The 18,992-nt window shown below is 34.2% G+C and overlaps 1 protein-coding gene across 1 annotated transcript; it reads right to left on the reverse strand.

The window, feature by feature from the left end:
• Positions 1 to 94: 94 nt before the first annotated feature.
• jam3a (junctional adhesion molecule 3a) lies at positions 95 to 18,779 on the reverse strand. The gene is made up of 9 exons (XM_073817198.1): positions 18,647 to 18,779; positions 12,973 to 13,041; positions 12,776 to 12,889; positions 12,540 to 12,692; positions 10,843 to 11,045; positions 7,750 to 7,849; positions 6,328 to 6,457; positions 6,160 to 6,211; positions 95 to 4,895 (listed from the first exon to the last, which is right to left on the reverse strand). The coding sequence occupies exons 1-9, from the start codon at positions 18,693 to 18,695 to the stop codon at positions 4,860 to 4,862; spliced, it is 906 nt and encodes a 301-aa protein (XP_073673299.1). The 5' UTR covers positions 18,696 to 18,779; the 3' UTR covers positions 95 to 4,859.
• Positions 18,780 to 18,992: the final 213 nt, after the last annotated feature.

Consider the following 18,992-nt stretch of genomic DNA (forward strand, 5'->3'; position numbering starts at 1 on the left):
AACTCCCGCACTTCCTGGATCTTCCTGCAGGTGCGGTTTCAAAATAAAAGTTCAGTTGTGAGATTGGGAAACAACGTTATTATTTAATATAAGAATTTCTTTATTATTAAATAACAATGATCAGAGAAAACCGATTACATGACCACATTAATTGTATACATACATGGTCACTTTTAACTGTACCTGAGAATATTATAATCTAAGCATTATATAATGGATTATTTATTGATAGTACAATAGTGTAGTGGCATTAAGAATTGAACATCTCGGTGGTAATGCTATTCAGACAGCATTTCATCTCTAATAATGTGTTTTGATTTCACATCACACAAACCACACAGTACAGATAATACAAAAATAACTGGACAACAGTTTAACATGTGACAGGTTCTCTTATAATAATATACACTGCAAAAAAAAAAACATCTTAAAAAATCTTAATATATAATATTTTTCTACTTTTTTATTTTACTATTATGCAAAAAAAAAAAGCATAACACTGAATTTAAACAAGAACGAATATTAAAATAATACAATATTGATTAAGAGTTTTTTTTTTTTTTGCAGTGTAACATAAAATATTAAGGATATACATTCAATATTTAACCATAGCTGGAATGTCAGGTAATTAATTTTTATAGTAACTTTTTATAGTAAGAGTCAAATACAGAATTGTTCGGAAAAACTGATTGAGCAAATCCAGCACTCTTAAAAATAAAAATTTCCAGAAGGAGGTTTTCGTTGCGATGCTATTAAGAAACTATTCCCTATTTCTGAAAATAACTATATTCTGTAATGGTGTAAAAAAGAAGTTTATTAATCTGAACAATGATCAGAAGATGGCAACAAACAACCTTTATTTTTAAGAGTGGGTTCATTGTTGATTGATTCTGTCTGCCCATTGACTGGCACTCAATAGTCTGAATAGGTACAAATTGTATAACTCTGAGTCTTAAATAAAAAGGTACAATTAAATATTTTGCCATCAACCACTTTGAATAATTCGATAAGAGATGCTGTCTTTATATTTGTTTACATATTGGAATATACAGTATCTGGCCCCAGTCTGTTCTGTATAAAAAGCCTGTTTCCGTCACTGAATAAATGGTTATTAAATAATTAAAGGTAAGTTAATTATGACTTTCTATTTCACAATTCTGAGACAAAAAGCCAGAATTGTGAGATGATTGCGAATTAAAAAGTCAGAATTGCAAGATATAAACTTGCAATTCTGACTTTTATCTCAGAAAAATTATGTGAGATAAACTCGCAATTGGGAAAAATAGAATAACTTTTTGGAAATACAGTGATTTTTTTTCTTTCAGTTTCAAGTTTTTATCTTGCAATTCTGACTTTTTTCGCTAAATTGTTAAAAATTTGTAATTGCCTGATAAAAACTTGCAAATGTGATGAATAGTAATTTTTTTTTTGAAAATTAAGTGACTCTTATTTTCTCACAAATGCAATTTGTATCTTGCAATTCTGTAATTTTTTTTCAATTACAAGCTTATATCTTGCAATTCTGACTTTTTAATATCAGTTTATTATCAAAATTGCCTGATATAAACTCGCAATTGCAAGAAATAGTCACTTTTTAACAAAAAGTAATTTTTTCCTTGCAGTTATGAGTTCTTTTTTTCTCACAATTAGTTTTTTTATTGTTATGAAGTCAATAGCGAGATATAAACTCAAAATTGTGAGATAAAAAAGTGGCTTTTTCTTGCAAATGCAAGTTTGTATCTCGCAATTCTTAAGGTTTTTCTAAGAATTGTTATAAAGTTGGAATTGCCTGATATAAACTCACACTTGCGAAAAAGTCTCTTTTTTGAAAAAAAAAAAAATCTTTTTTTATTTTTTGAAAAAATATTCTTTTCTTGCAAATGCAAGTTTGTGTCTTGCAATTCTGACTTTTTTCTCAGACTTTTTTCTCGCAACTGCGAGGAATAGAAATACATTTTGAGTGTTTTTGTCCTACAAATACAAGAGAACTGACTTTTTTTAGAATTGTTATGAAGTCAATTGTGAGATATAAACTCGAAATTGTGAGAAATAAAGTCACTTTTGAAATAGTCACTTTTTTCTCGCAATTGACCTTTTTCTCCGAATTGTTATAAAGTCAGAATCTCCTGATATAAACCCGCAATTCAGACTTTTCTCGCAATTACAAGTTTATATCTTGCAAATTGGAATTATTTTTTCATTATTCTGACATTTTTTTTTTCTCAGAATTGTTATAAAGTCGGTAATGCCTGATATAAAGTCGCAATTGCAAAAAAGTCACTTGTTTGAAAATAAAGTTTATATCTCGTCATTCTGACTTTTTTCTTTCAATTACAATTTCATATCTCGCAATTCTGACTTATTTTCCTGAAATTCTGACTTTTTTTCTCAGAATTGCATGATATAAACTCGCAATTGCAAGAAATAGTCACTTTTTTAAATAAAGTAAATTTTGTCAAGTTTACATCTCGCAATTCTGACTTTGTTCTTGCAATTATGAGTTATCTCGCAACTTCTTTTTTTTTCACAATTCCGACTTTTTTTTAGAATTGTTTTGAGTCAGTTTTGAGAAACTCGAAATTGTCACTTTTTTGGAATAAAGTGTCATTTTTCTCATAAATGCGAGTTTGTATCTCACAATTCAGATTTTTTTTTCTCAAAACTGTGAAATATAAATTCTCAATTGAGTTACAAAGTCCAATTTTGAGGGGGAGGGGGATGATATATGTTCTCAGAATTTCAAGTATATATCTCACAAGTCTGACTTTATAACTTCCAATTGCAAAATTTTAAATCACTTTTTTAAATAAAGTGACTTTTTTTCTTGTAAATGTGAGTTTGTGTCTCACAATTTTTACTTTTTTTTCTCGCAATTCCGAGTTCATATCTCGCAATTCTGACTTTTTTCTTGTAGTTATGACTTCTCAGAATTGTGTAATGTAAACTTGCAATTACGAGAAATAAAGTCACTTTTTTGGAATAAAGTCACTTTTTTTCGCAAATGCGAGTGTGTATCTCGCAATTCTGACTTTATTCTCCAAATTGTGTAATATAAATTCGCTATTGCGAGTTATAAAGTCCAGTTTTGAGGGGGAGAAATGTTATATGTTCTCAGAATTGCAAGTTTATATCTCACAATTCTGACAATAATTTACAATTGCATGTTATAAAGTAAGAATTGCGAGATATAAACTCCAAAAACAGAAAAAAAGTCATAATTTTGAGTTGTCTTGCAATTCTGACTTTATAACTCGCAATTGCAAGTTTAATCATGCAATTCAGAGAAAAAAGTCAGATTTGCAAGTTTATATTTCACAATTCTGACTTTATAACTCACAGTTGCGAGTTTATATCTCATAATTCTAAGAAAAGGTCAGAATTGTCAGTTTGTATCATGCAATTCGGAGAAAAAAGTAAGAATTGCAAGATGTAAATGCTCAATTGCAACAAAAAAACTCAGAATTGTGAGATAAAAAGTCGCAATTACCTTTTTTTTTCAGTGGACGGAAACGGCTTCCATAGTTCTGACAGGATTTGTTCTGTTCCATTCATTAAATTAGACTATTTTATTAAATTCAGCTGTATGACATATAAAGTACAATGATGGAACCCACGCTCTCTTGTTCATTTGTTTTTCTATAAACAATTAGTCGAACTGCTTTTAGACAGTGGGACATGCCATGAGGAAGACTAATATCGATTGTCAAATGACTAAAAAAAGTGGAAGATGAAACGAATGAGTTTATTTCTTGTTCCTGTTTCCAAAGGTCAAGCTAATAACTCTGCAAGTATTTAAAAACAAAGTAAATTTGCTGTTCCAATTACATATACAGCTACATGTTTTAAAAACAAAACGAAAGGATAGACAAATGTTGACTGCTTCCACATAATCAGTTTTATTCTTGCGACACGGCCCACAGTCTATCTAGCTACTACTCCGGAGTGAACTACAGTATACGTCGATTTTATAAATAGATTAAAACAATAACACCGAGTCAAAAAACCTGGACAATATGTCCAAAACGTATAAAACAATTAGAAAGCATCGAAGGTCACTTAAACACAGAAATGGCACTCTGAAAAAAAACAGAAGTGCGTAATCTGTATCTAGAGGAGTATTTCAAAAATGAAACTAAGTAAATGAATCATCTTGCACAACCAAGTCCACAGACTTTACGGAGATGTTTGATTCAATCTCAAACTAAAATGCTACTAATTTATCGTTCGTCAACTAAATAACTACTACTGAAACACTAACACAGAAAATCCTCTTGTCAAAAGTGACCCAGATAAAACAGTCTTGGCATGGCATTGTACACATTTACACTGACAGGATTCTGCACATAGTCACACACGCTATATTTCCAGTGGGAAATATAAGATTTACCTTGAGGACATGTCAATTCTTGCACTGGTATTATGTGTCGGGCAAAAATACAGCAGCACCTGGATGCATATCAGCCTTGCTACAATTTGAAGTCTGCAACTGACATTCAGAAATTCACAATTATTTGGAAAGACTCAACAAACTCATCTTTTAAGTTGAGTCCTTCTTGATTTGCTTGCTTTGAAACTGTGATTTTTTTACTTAACAAGATGCATGTAATAGCTATAAATCTTAGTATTGTTCAACGTCATTTGTATATATAAACTGTGGAGTTTGAAGTAAACCTGTTTGTTTAAATCAAAAGAAGGGGAGTAAAAATCCCTGTTAAACACAGTAGTTTTCGTTTTGTAATAACTTTGGCAAGCCATGAAGCTCAAGTCGCACCTCTGCGTAAAATCCACAATTTGACAGTTCAAAAGTCAGCTCGCAAGGCCTTCACACAGCTGAAGCGTTCGTCTCCTCTTCTTTGAGTTTAAATCACAAAGGAGGACTTGTGGCGGAAATGTCCCTGAGGAGCAATCAAATGATAGACAGTAGTTAAAATGCGCCACTACAGAAGCAAAACATAAATCCAGCCGAATATATACAGTGTTCATACCCCTTCATTTTTTTCCACATTTTGTTTTGTTGCAGCATTATGTTAAACTGCTTTAAATTAGTTTTACCCCACATCAATTTACACTCCATACATTTACACCATAATAATGACAAAGCAAAAAACAGATTTGCTAATTTTACAAATGTATTAAAAATAAAACACTGAAATAAGTACATTGCATAAGTATTCATACCCTTAACTCAGTACATAGAAGGACCTTTACAGCCTCAAGTCTTTTTGGGTATGATGTGACAAGCTTTGCACATCTGCATTTGGCAATTATCTGCCATTCTTTGCCTCACCTTTTCACCTCTCAAGCTCTGTCAGCTTGGATGGGGGCTGGCAGACATTTTCTAGAGTCCTAGTTGTTCCAGTCGTCTTCCATTATGGATAATGGAGGCTACATGTTTCTGTGAACCTTCAATGCAGCAGATTTTTTTTCTGAACTCTTCCCTAGATCACTGCCTTAACGCAAGTCTGTCACTAGGCTCTACAGGCAGTCATCTTGACCTCAAGACTCTGATATGCATTTTTAGCTGTTAGACCTTTTCTGAGAGGTTTGTGCCTTTCTAAATCATACTCACTCAAATGAATTTGCCACAGTTTAACTCCACTCAAAGTGTAGCAACATCTAGAAGCAATATAAATGCACCTGAACTAAATTTCGAGTGTCCCAGAAAAGGGTATGAATACTTACGCAACAGGATCTTTTCAGTTTTTTATTTTTAATAAATTTGCACAAATGTTAAAAACATATTTTTTGCTTTGCCATTATGGAGTAGGGAGTGTAGATTGATGCGGGGAAAAAAAGTAATTTAAAGTAGTTTAACATAAGGCAGCAACATAACAACTGAAAAAAATGAAGGGGTATGAATAATTTCGCAAGGCACTGTATGTATTTTTTTCTCCATGTGGAGATTTTACTGAGAGATTATTTTGAGGATTGCTCTAATACCACTTTGAGCTTTGCTAGCATTAATAAAAAGAAAATATCTGCAGTCAGAGAAACGCAGCGGTGTCATCTGAGAAGATAAACACTACCAAATCTTGGATGATATTTCATCCATCATTGTAAGAACATTTCAAAGTGTTGACTACAGGGTCTAAATGCGCACTAATGCATGAAAATGATATCTGTGGTGCTTTATCGTGGCACAAATCTACAAAGCCTTACTTCATCTGGACTGGCGTAGTCCATCCTGTTGTCATGTTGGGGTACTTTGTAACTGTATGAAACAGAGCATTGCAATCTTAACAAAAGTGCATTAAATTTTAGATTAAATCAGATTAGTTCTAATTGTAATGCTGTGAGATTCATTTTGTGGTTATGTTTTTTACTTACTTGGTTTCCCTGTGATCCTTGCAGGAACAGTAGCCACTTTTCTGAATCTGACAGAAGCCCACAATGACAAATATGAATGCTGCCACCCCACCTAACACCTTTAGGAATATTCCCACAATGTCCAGATCATCTAGACAGAAATGATGTACAAATGAATAAATAGCTCAGGAACATTTTTTACAATTTCATTATTTACTCACCCTTTGTGTTTCTTCATATACTACCAGTGTGTGAATTATTCTTTTTTTTATTGAATACATTTTAAAATTGTATTCCTGTAATGGTAAAGCTAAATTTTCAGCTCCAGTCTTGAGTGTCACATGATCCTTCAGAAATCATTCTAATATGCCGATTTGCCGCTTAAGAAACATTTATTATTATTATCCAAGAATCCTGGAAAATGTGTCACAGTTGCCACAGAAATTTTAGGCAGCAGAAACTTTACCATAATAGGAATAAATTACACTTTAAAATATAAAAAACGAAAACAAATTGGTGTACTTTTGATCCAAAAATATATATTTCAAATATTTAATAAATGTTGTCACTAATAATTGTTTGTTTATGGAGAAGAGTGGAGTGAATAGATAGTGTTTTTGCATTCCACTAAAAAAAAAAAATACAATAAAATAACTACATTTAAAACATCATAAGCTTGAATAAATAACTGTTTATTTAATAATGACCTTAATAAGATATTTCAGAAGTTTACATCTCCTTGATTTTTAATACTCTTTTGTTACCTGAATGATCTACAGCTGTGTTTTTTTCTTTAGTGATAGTTGTTTATGAGTCCCTTGTTTTTCCTGAACACTTAAACTGCTCACTGTTCTTCGGAAAAATCCTTCAGGTCCCACAAATTCATCCCCTGGCTCTAAATGCAAGGTTTTTCCTTCTGGAGCATCAGTGAGCATTTGAACCTTCCGTAATAATTGCATATTAGTCCCTCAGTTGTCCTCAGTGTGAAAAGATAGATCTCAAAATCATACAATCATTGTTGGAAATGCTGGAAAACCAAATAATTTGTGGGACCTAAAGGATTTTTCTGAAGAACAGCAGGCAGTTTAACTGTTCAGGACAAACAAGAGATTTGTGAACAACTATCACTAAACAAAAAAAAAAAAAAAAAAAAAAACCGCTGTGGATCATTCAGGTAACAACACAGTATTAAGTATCAAGTGTGTGTAAACTTTTAAATCAGGTCATTTTTATAAATTCAACTATTATTTTCTCTTGTGGGCTATATGTAAACGTCATTTATGTGTATCGTTTTCAGGTCAGTACTAAATAAACAATAACATGTATTTTGTATGATCTTCTTATTTTGCTAAAATAATTAACGTTTTGCCGATTCTGAAACGGGGGATGTAAACTTTTGACCTCAACTGTACTGACCAGCATATTTAAAGAGGCCACACTTACACACTTCCATGGTCTGAGGACTGCATTTTGACCATCCTGCCTCATTTCTGGCCTGGCAATGATATTCACCTGCATCCTCTTTCTTCACTGACCTGAATTTCTGTAGATCAAACACACAAGCCCAGTTAAAACTGCTAAAATATAACATCAGTTAAATAATGTTCAAAAATCCAATTAAATGATTCATTTTATTCATTTATCATTTTTATTATGCTTTAATATTTTATATTCTTATTATTTTCTTTGCTTATGCATTTCTATTATTGGTCAATCTCATGACTGTGGAGTTTCATGAACTGTTTTGTCTGTGTGAATAAGAGATAAGAGGGAATGTTTATGGAAACTCAAGGAAACTTTACTTGTTGAATTTGTGTTCATCAGACGAAGTCTGAGCATTGAGACATACACAACTAAGATTGTAAAAAAATTCAGCTTCTTTTTTACCATCATCACTTCATCTGTTGCTTCTGCTTTTCTCTCGCTTTCCTCAGTCAACTTCTTGGCTGATAGAAAATTGTTAAACGCTCGTTTTGGGTGTTTTTGGATACGAGACAAGACTTGTTAAAGGGTTAATTCACCCAACAATTAAAATTATCCCATGATTTACTCACTCTCAAGGCATTCTAGGTTTATATGACTTTCTTCTTTCAGTAGAATCTAATCAGAGATATATTAAAAATGGTCCTGGTGGGTGGGTGTTTCTGATTAACAGTTCACAGGAAGTCAAATAAAGCGCATCCATCCATAATAAAAAGTGCTCCACACGGCTCTGGGGGTTGAATAAAGGCATCTTGTAGCGAATTGATGCATTTTTGTACAAAAAAAAAACATAAATATTAAAAATGTAATCACTCATCTCTAGCTTGCGCTTATTGTTGTACATAGACGCCATTTCGCACTGGAGGATTCCGATATAAGCCAAGAGGAGACTGTTTTTTTTTTTTTGCTAAAGTAATGAAACTTTGTGCTGTAAATGAACCTTTGCTGCTGTAAACAAACCTTTGGTTTTTGCGAGATCAGCAGCACATGCGCAACACATATGTCCTACGTTATCCGCCCAGAACTGCTTACACGTATGACGTATGTTGGAGCAAAGTAGAGAAAAGTAATTATTATGGTTTAAATATGGATATTTTTCTAAAACACTAATACACATCGATTCGCTACTGGAGGCGTTTATTCACCACTGTGAGGAGCACTTTTTTTTATTATGGATGGATGCGCTTTATTGGACTTCTTTTGGACTGTTGAACAGAAACCCCTGCCCACTGCCATTCTAAAGTTTGGAAGAGCCAGGATAATTTTTAATGTAACTCAGATTGGATTCGACTGAAAGAAGAAAGTCATATAAACCTACAGTCGTGGCCAAAAGTTTTGAGAATGACACAAATATTAGTTTTCACAAAGTTTGCTGCTAAACTGCTTTTAGATCTTTGTTTCAGTTGTTTCTGTGATGTACTGAAATATAATTACAAGCACTTCATACGTTTCAAAGGCTTTTATCGACAATTACATGACATTTATGCAAAGAGTCAGTATTTGCAGTGTTGGCCCTTCTTTTTCAGGACCTCTGCAATTCGACTGGGCATGCTCTCAATCAACTTCTGGGCCAAATCCTGACTGATAGCAACCCATTCTTTCATAATCACTTCTTGGAGTTTGTCAGAATTAGTGGGTTTTTGTTTGTCCACCCGCCTCTTGAGGATTGACCACAAGTTCTCAATGGGATTAAGATCTGGGGAGTTTCCAGGCCATGGACCCAAAATTTAAACGTTTTGGTTCCCGAGCCACTTAGTTATGGCACGGTGCTCCATCGTGCTGGAAAATGCATTGTTCTTCACCAAAATTGTGAGTGAGCCCACTCCCTTGGATGAGAAGCAACCCCACACATGAATGGTCTCAGGATGCTTTACTGTTGGCATGACACAGGACTGATGGTAGCGCTCACCTTTTCTTCTCCGGACAAGCCTTTTTCAAGATGCCCTAAACAATCGGAAAGAGGCTTCATCTGAGAATATGACTTTGCCCCAGTCCTCAGCAGTCCATTCGCCATACTTTTTGCAGAAGATCAATCTGTCCCTGATGTTTTTTTTGGAGAGAAGTGGCTTCTTTGCTGCCCTTCTTGACACCAGGCCATCTTCCAAAAGTCTTGGCCTCACTGTGCGTGCAGATGCGCTCACACCTGCCTGCTGCCATTCCTGAGCAAGCTCTGCACTGGTGGCACTCCGATCCCGCATCTGAATCCTCTTTAGGAGACAATCCTGGCGCTTGCTGGACTATCTTGGACGCCCTGAAGCCTTCTTAACAAGAATTGAACCTCTTTCCTTGAAGTTCTTGATGATCCTATAAATTGTTGATTTAGGTGTAATCTTAGTAGCCACAGTATCCTTGCCTGTGAAGCCATTTTTATGCAACACAATGATGGCTGCACGCGTTTCTTTGCAGGTCACCATGGTTAACAATGGAAGAACAATGATTTCAAGCATCACCCTTCTTTTAACATGTCAAGTCTGCCATTCTAACCCAATCAGCCTGACATAATGATCTCCAGCCTTGTGTTCGTCAACATTCTCAGCTGAGTTAACGAGACGATTACTGAAATGATCTCAGCAGGTCCTTTGATGACAGCAGTGAAATGCAGTGGAAAGTTTTTTCGGGATTAAGTTAATTTTCATGGCAAAGAAGGACCATGCAATTCATCTGATCACTCTTCATAACATTCGGGAGTATATGCAAATTGCTATTATAAAAACTTAAGCAGCAACTTTTCCAATTTCCAATATTTATGTAATTCTCAAAACTTTTGGCCACGACTGTAGGATGCCTTGAGGATGAGTAAATCATGGGCTATGTTTCATTTTTGGTTCAAATAACCCTTTAACAGGTTTTGGGTATTGTTCTGTTACCAGTCAAAACAGATATTTTCTGACAGGATCTGGTGTCTGTGGCTGGATCTTAAAGATCTGGCATAGAGACTTGATTTAACAGCAATTCCTTGCAAAATGCTGGTGGCACAGAACGTAATCTAAGCCTCTGATTTTAAAAGAAAAGAAGAAATGAGTTGTTTTTAGCATGACAGTACAAAACACTTACCAGCGAACCAGTCTCAGTATTCATGGTGTATGAAGAATTGTAGAACTTGCTGCTGGTTTTTGGGTCTTCCGGCAGCTCCTCGCTGTTTTTGAACCACTGATACTGTGACTGTGGAAAGCCTTCGTTTTCAATACATCGCAGTTCAGTGCTTGAACCAACTGTAACCGCCTCTGGCACACTACACCTGGGCATTACCGGCTTCACTGCAACACATCCACAACAAAACAACAGCTTTTTTTATGTTTCATTACTAAAATACCAATCTGTTCAGCACTATAGAAGTTTACCAATAAAGAATAAATCGCACTGAATAATAAAAAAAGATTATTGCGAGTTTTTATAAATCGCAATTCTGACTTTTTTTCTCAGAATTCTAGACTCCCAATTGCAAGTTAAAAAGTCAGAATTTACGAGTTTACATCCTGCAATTCTGAAAAAAATGTCAGAATTACAAGTTTATATCTCGCAATTCTGACTTCATTTCTCACAATTCCGAGTTTATATCCTGCAAATTTGACTTTATAACTCGTAATTGCAAGTTTATATCTCGTAATTCTGACTTAATTTCTCAAAATTGAGTTTATATCTCTCAATTCTGAGTTTATATCCTGAAATTCTGAAAAAAAAAAAAAAAATTGAATTACATGTATCTCACAATTGTGACTTTATAACTCGCAATTTTTACTTTATAACTTGCAATTGCAAGTTAATATCCTGCAATTCTGAAAAAAGTCAGAATTACAAATGTATATTTCCCAATTCTAACTATTTAACAATTGCGAGTTTATATCCTGCAATTCTGAAAAAAGTCAGAATTACAAATGTATATTTCCCAATTCTAACTATTTAACAATTGCGAGTTTATATCCTGCAATTCTGAAAAAAGTCAGAATTACATGTTTCTATTTTGCAATTACGAGTAAAAAGTCAGAATTATGAGATATAAACTCACAATTCTAAATTAATTTCTCAGAATTATGAGTTTATATCTGGCAATTCTGACTTTTTAACTTGCAATTGCAAATTTATATCCTGCAAATCTGACTTTATAACTCGCAATTCTAACTTTATAACTTACAATTGCAAGTTAATATCCTGAAATTCTGAAAAAAGTCAGAATTACAAGTTTATATCTTGCAATTGCGAGTAAAAAGTCAGAATTATGAAACATAAACTCACTATTCAGACTTAATTTCTCAGAATTGTGACTAAAACTTGCAATTGCGAGTTTACAGAATACTGCGATTCTGAAAATAGTCAGAAATTCTGACTTCATTTCTCAGAATTGTGAGTTTATATCTCGCAATTCTAACTTTTTAACTCACAAATGTGACTTTATATCCTACAATTCTGACTTTATAATTAGCAATTGTGAGTTTACATTCTGCAATTCTGAAAAAAAGTCAAAAAGAAAACAGCATTTGCACTACATTAAATTCCCTCTCAGCTTTATGTCCCAAACAGTACGACCGCAATTATAACTAGAGACACTTTTTGTGCATCCAGAGGAATCATGTTGATCAGCTCAACGGATTCATCCTGCCCTCAGGCTCACTGAAACCTCTTTGTCCGGACAGTCCAATCAGTTCTGTTCTCATGGGGCAATTCAGTGCAATGTCACTGAGAGGTATATCCATGGATTAAAACTCAGAGAATGTTTCCCTTGCTGAACCTGAAAGGAACTATTCCAACAGTACCTCTTACAGCGAGACTGATTAGTATTTCATCAAAGGGCTTCTGGTCGTCGATGGCCGCCACCTCACAGCGATATTGAGCTGTGTCCGATCTGCTGGCGTTCAGGATCAGAAGGTTTGCAGGCTCTCTTAACAAAGCCCTGTGCTCCAAGTCACCTGAGAACATTAAGCAGCTCAGTTCAGTTGAATTTAGATGAAATACTGTCGTCAATTAAATTCTCAGAGAAAGAATATGTTACCTGAAATTTTATTTTGGAAATACACATAACTAGGTACACCGTTTTTAATTTTCTTCCATTCAATTCTGGGATTGTTGGTAGAAATGGACTCTATCAAGCAGGTCAGCTCAATCGCTTCAAAGAAATAAGAAATAGAAAATCAATTAATGCACATGTTAATAAAGCAATCTTATTAAACAGCTTCATATAAGACTTACACTCAAATTCATTTGTCCATACTGACTTTTCAGTTGTTCTGAGTATTACAGCAAAAGCTGTACTGTTGCCTGTAACAGATAAAGAACAGATAACAGATGTGTCAAGAATGGTTCAAAAATCATATTTATAATTATAATAAATATATATTATGGCGTGCAAAAATTTGCGATCATTAAGGTTTTTTTTCTGCTCATTAAGGCTGATTTTATTTGATTGAAAATACTGAAACAGTAACAGTAATACTGTGAAATATTATTGCAGTTTAAAATAGTGGTTTTCTATTTTAATATACATTAAAATAAAATTTATTCCTGTGATCAAAGCTGAATTTTCAGCATCATTACTCCAGTCTTCAGTGTCACATGACCAATTTATAATCAGTGTTAGAAACAGTCGTGCTGCTTAATATATATATATTTTTTATTTTGGAACCTGTGATACTTTTTTTCAGGATTCTTTGAATAAAACGTTAAAAAGAACAGCATTTATTTATAATAGATTTTTTTTTCTTTGTCTGAAAGAAATTACTACTTTTATTCAGCAAGGGTGTGTTAAATTGATTAAAAAAAAAGTGATAGTAAAGACTTGTTAAATAAAAGATTTCTATTTTGAATAATTGCTGTCCTTTTTAACATTTTATTCATCAAAGAATCCTGAAAAATTAATCACTGGTTCAGAAAAAATATTAGGCAGCACAACTGTTTCCAACGTTGATCATAAAATTAATAAATCAGCATATTAGAATGATTTCTGAAAAATCACGTGACACTGAAGACCAGAGTAATGGCTGATGAAAAATCAGCTTTGCATCACAAAAATAAATTATATTTTAAAATATAATAAAACCGAAAACTGTTATTTTAAATTGCAATAATATTTCATAATATACTTTTTTCTGTTTTTAAACAAATAAAAGCAACTTGTATTAGCATAAATTTAACATTAAAAATCTTACTGACCTCAAACTTTTGAATGGCAGTGTGTGTGTGTGTGTGTGTGTGTGTATATATATAGAGAGAGAGAGAGAGAGAGATACATTTTTAAATGAAAAAGTAAATAAATAATTTAATAGACATTACTGTGCCACCTCTTTACTCATTTATCGTAATTTATATTATATTATAATATTATTAAAAAACACATAGCTCTATTACACTGTAATATTTGTTGTACTGGCTTTAATTTATTCTGATTTTAATAAATAATATTCTGTGCAGGCAGGATCATTTTTCATCCCTGTACTACAGTAATGAGAATATAATGATAATCATTGTTGAGAATTAATATCAGATATGACCCAGTTCCAGACATGTTTTTGTGAGATTTATTTATACTTTCATGTTTAAAAAAAAAGCTAATCCTCTACAGTGCAATTATAATAATGATCTTATTTCAATCCTACATCTTTGAATATTTTAGTAATGGGTGCCTCAGTTTTAGCGTTTTCATTTTTTATACATTTATGGAAAGCGTAACAAAAGAATAAACTTTGTACATTTCTTTGGGAAACTACCCGGACTTGAACAAATTTCTGTTGAAAACCATGGACAGATTTAGAGCTTGTGTGTTTTTTCAGTGTCAGTCTGTCCGCACCACCTCCAAAAGGCCAGACAGCGTGACATAATGAAAAGGCAAATATGAAACAAATGACTTGGCAAAGCCTGACAGTCCCGATAGACTTCGCTCATATGAGAAAATAATTTGGGGTTTAGGGCATTTGCTATTTCCAGATGCATTTTCCACTTTCACATAATCTCATGAAATCCACAGAGTGTATTTACAGTGATCCATATGTGATAATCTGTGGCTTTAGCATCAGATTAAAATCTTACCATATGGACTCCTGCAAAGCATGAGACAGACTTCACTTATCACAAGCCAAACATCTGTGGCGTTTTATCATCACCTAGACTGTCAGCTCGAGGAATAGCTACAGTTCTGACAATACTGACCAAGCAAATCCTGCTGCATTTAACCACTCTAAAGAGGCACTTTATGGGAGACTAGAGCAAAGAGTCATATTGCCACAGCTGGGCGACTTCAAGGTTTCCGGTGACGTTTCCAAGGCTGACTTTCCCATCGCATGCATCACGATCTATTTTTACATCTGCTGTTGACATTTCCCGATTAGACAAGCTACATTATCCACCACTGAGCAGCATGCGCTCACTGTATGGAAGCCACAATGTTAGAAAGGTCGCTGTTTACATCAAACAAAAGAATGTTGCATAAATATGAGATTATTTTTTCAGCTAAACAACTTTAAAGATTAGGAAAAGCTAATGTCATGTTGGAAAGGTAGTTTGTAAAACAAAACTTTTTTTTTAGTTTTATGTAATTTATGCTTTATGTTAATTTATGCAAATTAAGATTCTGGTTTCTGGTTGTTTTGATGCCATACTTTGTGGACAATTACTGGAATAGACAATAGCTGATTGTTGTAGCATCAAACAGACTAACTAAAAGTGCTATTCCAGGGGCCTCATTTATAAAACGTTCTTACGCACTGATTTGATCTTAGAGTGTTCGTATGATCAAATCCACGTCAAAGTACAGATTTATAAAAACCGTCTTTGACGTGGAAAAGTACTTATCTCCACGTCAGATTCCAGCTTGGCGTACGACCGTTTCCTTGTGGCAATGCCTGGTATTGCAGATAGTTCAGCCTCACTATAATTTGATTTCTTGCGCTTCTTTTTACTTGCCATTGTCACAGAGTTTTTGCTTTAGGAAAGAGCTCATTTTATATGTTAATTAATTAAGCAGGGGCGTTTCGACGGCGGAACATTCAGCTGCACACAATTCCACGATCATTTGTGATTTATAACCGAATGACTGGCGTACGCATGGATTTCGTGGTACGTTCGTTTTCTCTGAATCGCTCTTACGATCAAATCAGAAAAGTTCTTAGATAAAATCAAGGATGGTTTTTACGCAAGTCTTTATAAATGAGGCCCCAGACTTTACAAAGAAGTGACCTAAAAAGGGACAGGAAAAGCTAGAGTGGGAGAGAAGGGGGAGGTGGTGGTGTGATCTTTGACTTGAGACGTTCTTTATCACATGATTGTTTACAAAAACAGTTCTGACTGCGTTTTTTTGATATACAAAGATCCCGACACCGGACAAAGTGAAATTAGGCTGAAGTTGAGCCCCGGTTTGGTATTCAGGACACTTTGACCAACAGCAACGGCTTTGAGAATGGATGAATGAAGCTACACCTCTTCACACATCACACAACTTGCACAGAGACACATTTGTGCTGCTGAGAAGAAAGTGAAAAGATCTGGTTGTATGCAATAACATGTGACCTGCAATACCTCAAAAAACATGTCAGCTACAATGAAATCATTCAACAATGAACTTAAATGGTGAAAAAGAAGTGGGCTTAAAAGAATAGCTCACCCAGAATTGAAAATTCTGTCATTAATTACTCTCCCTCATGTCGTTCCAAACCCGTAAAACCTTCGTTCATCTTCAGAACACAAATTAAGATATTTTTGATGAACTCCAAGAGCTCTCTGGCCCTCCATATGAAGGTATGAGAATACTTTTTGTGCACAAAGAAAACAAAAACAACAACTTTATTCAACAATTTCTTCTCTTCCACGACGGTCCTGGTATTTTTGCTTGCTTTGCACATAAAAAGTATTCTTGTAGCTCCGTAAAATTACAGTCGAACCACTGATGTCACATGGACTATTTTAACAATGTCATTACTACGTTTCTGTGCCTTGAACGTGTCAGTTGCGTTGCTGTCTATGGAGGGTCAGGAAGCTCTAGGATTTCATCAAAAATTTGTGTTCCGAAGATGAACGAATGATATTGAATGTGCACGTGAAAGTGTACTTTAAATCTTTAAAAGCATTTTCGTTAGAAAACTGCATTAATAATGTAATATTACTCAAATAAAAAGACACTTTCATGGCTGTTTCTTAACACAATTCAACTTTTAAAAAGTGAACTTTGAAATATCAAATTAAAAGTTTACATTTCCATTTTAAATCATTGTTTTAATATTTACGTTTTTGTCATGATTTAAGTACACTTATTTTAATGTGTTGACACTAAATACTAACATAATAAAGTACTTGATTTTAATTCAACTGTAGTGTGTTATTAAGTATTACATTTAAAATGACCATATTTTCAATGCACTAAATTGCGTCTTTATCATTACAAATGTGTTATCACAAATATATTTAATGACACATATTTCAATAGAAATTTCACCAGATTTTAGTTTCCCATAAGTGTCTGCCAATATACTTTAAAGGAGGAGTTCAATTCCATGGAAAATTCCTTATAACTTACTCACCCCCATGTCATCCAAGGCGTTCATGTCTTTTTTCAGTCAGAAAGAAATTAAGGTTTTGGAGAAAAATACTCCAGAATTTTTCTCCATATAGTGGACTTCAATGGGGATCAACGGGTTGATGATCCAATTTGCAGTTTCAAAACAGCTTTAAAGGGCTCTACACAATTCCAGACGAGGAGTAAGGCTCTTATCTAATGAAACAATCGGTCATTTTGTAAAAAGAAAACAAAAATGTAAATACTTTTAACAACAAATGCTCGTCTTGCACTAGCTCGACCTCACATATTACGTAATCACGCATATGTGACGTAGACTGAAGTACAGACTATGTGTTTACAAAGCAAACATGCGAAGAAAGTCAAACACCCTTTACAAAAAAGGTAATACAATGATATTGGATGATTTTGAAGTTGGAGGAGAAAATGAGATGGAGTTTATGTGTGAAAATAGGATTCTCACAGAACTAGTGCATGAAAAGCATTTGTGGTTAAAAATTATATAAATGTTCACTTTTCTAAGCAAAAGATCTATCGTTTAGCTAAATAAGACCCTTATTCCTAGGCTGGTATCGTGTAGAGCCCTTTGAAGCTGCATTGAAACTGCAGTTTAGACCTTTAACTTCTTGTCCACAATTGAAGTCCACTATATGGAGAAAATTCCTGGAATGTTTTCCTCAAAAACATAATTTCTTTGCGACTGAAGAAAGAAAGACATGAACATCTTGGATGACATTTTCATTCTGAAAGCAATATGTCAGAAAACACTCTTAAGTTGCATTTAACATACATGTAAAAAACAATACGTTTTCATTTAATTGTAAAAAGCATCCAGTTAATTATATTAAGTTCACTCTTTTCAAATAAGCAAAGTTTTACTCTAAAAGTATGCTATAATGTACTTCTTTTTCACAAGGGTAATCTAATTAAAACCAATCTAAATTAGGCTATTAATACACAGACAGCATACAAGCGTGAGAACATGCTGAGGAATACAAACTAGAGCTGTGTCTCAACCCCTACCTAAACAGCATCTTCGATTGAATGATGTTCATATTCGCATATTCGAACGCGCCCAAAAATGCTGTCAAAGCAATCAGCTCTCTGGGTTTTGAATCACGGTCGTTGTATTCCCCCGCTGGGCGATATAAACCAATTACTCCAGCAGTGAGTAACATCCCTATCTTACTAGAAACCGCGAACTGTGTTTACACTAAAACTGAGCGTGGCGTTAAATGGCTAACGTAACGGTAGTAAAGCATTAGCAGCAGGGGTCAGCGCTAGAATGCCATTACACGGATCCACAGCCGCCTATTCAACAAGACCTTCTCACTCATTTACAGCAAAAGAAATACTACTCACACAGCAATGAGAGGAGCACCAATGAAAGCGTTTGACGCCGGATCGCCATTTTGAACCGAGGTTTTACATACAAATTTAGCTTAGCTGTCCAGACGACGGGGTGGACGAACTGGAGGATGCTGCCGCTGATGAGTTTCCATAGCTACAAGGACATCTGAGCGGAAGAGAGAGGAGGGGCTCAAGGCAGCGCTGGTGGACTTCCGGTTGATGATGGGCATTAACGTAAGATAGGCTATATGGATTAAATAGGAAAAGAAGGTATTAATATAGTACTTAAGCGTATTTGAGATCTAAATAGAGATTAATGTGAATATGTGGTAATTAGCATTAGGAATATTTCTCGGAT

This window comes from Garra rufa, chromosome 14 (genome assembly GCF_049309525.1).
Source record: "Garra rufa chromosome 14, GarRuf1.0, whole genome shotgun sequence".
Taxonomy (NCBI): domain Eukaryota; kingdom Metazoa; phylum Chordata; class Actinopteri; order Cypriniformes; family Cyprinidae; genus Garra; species Garra rufa.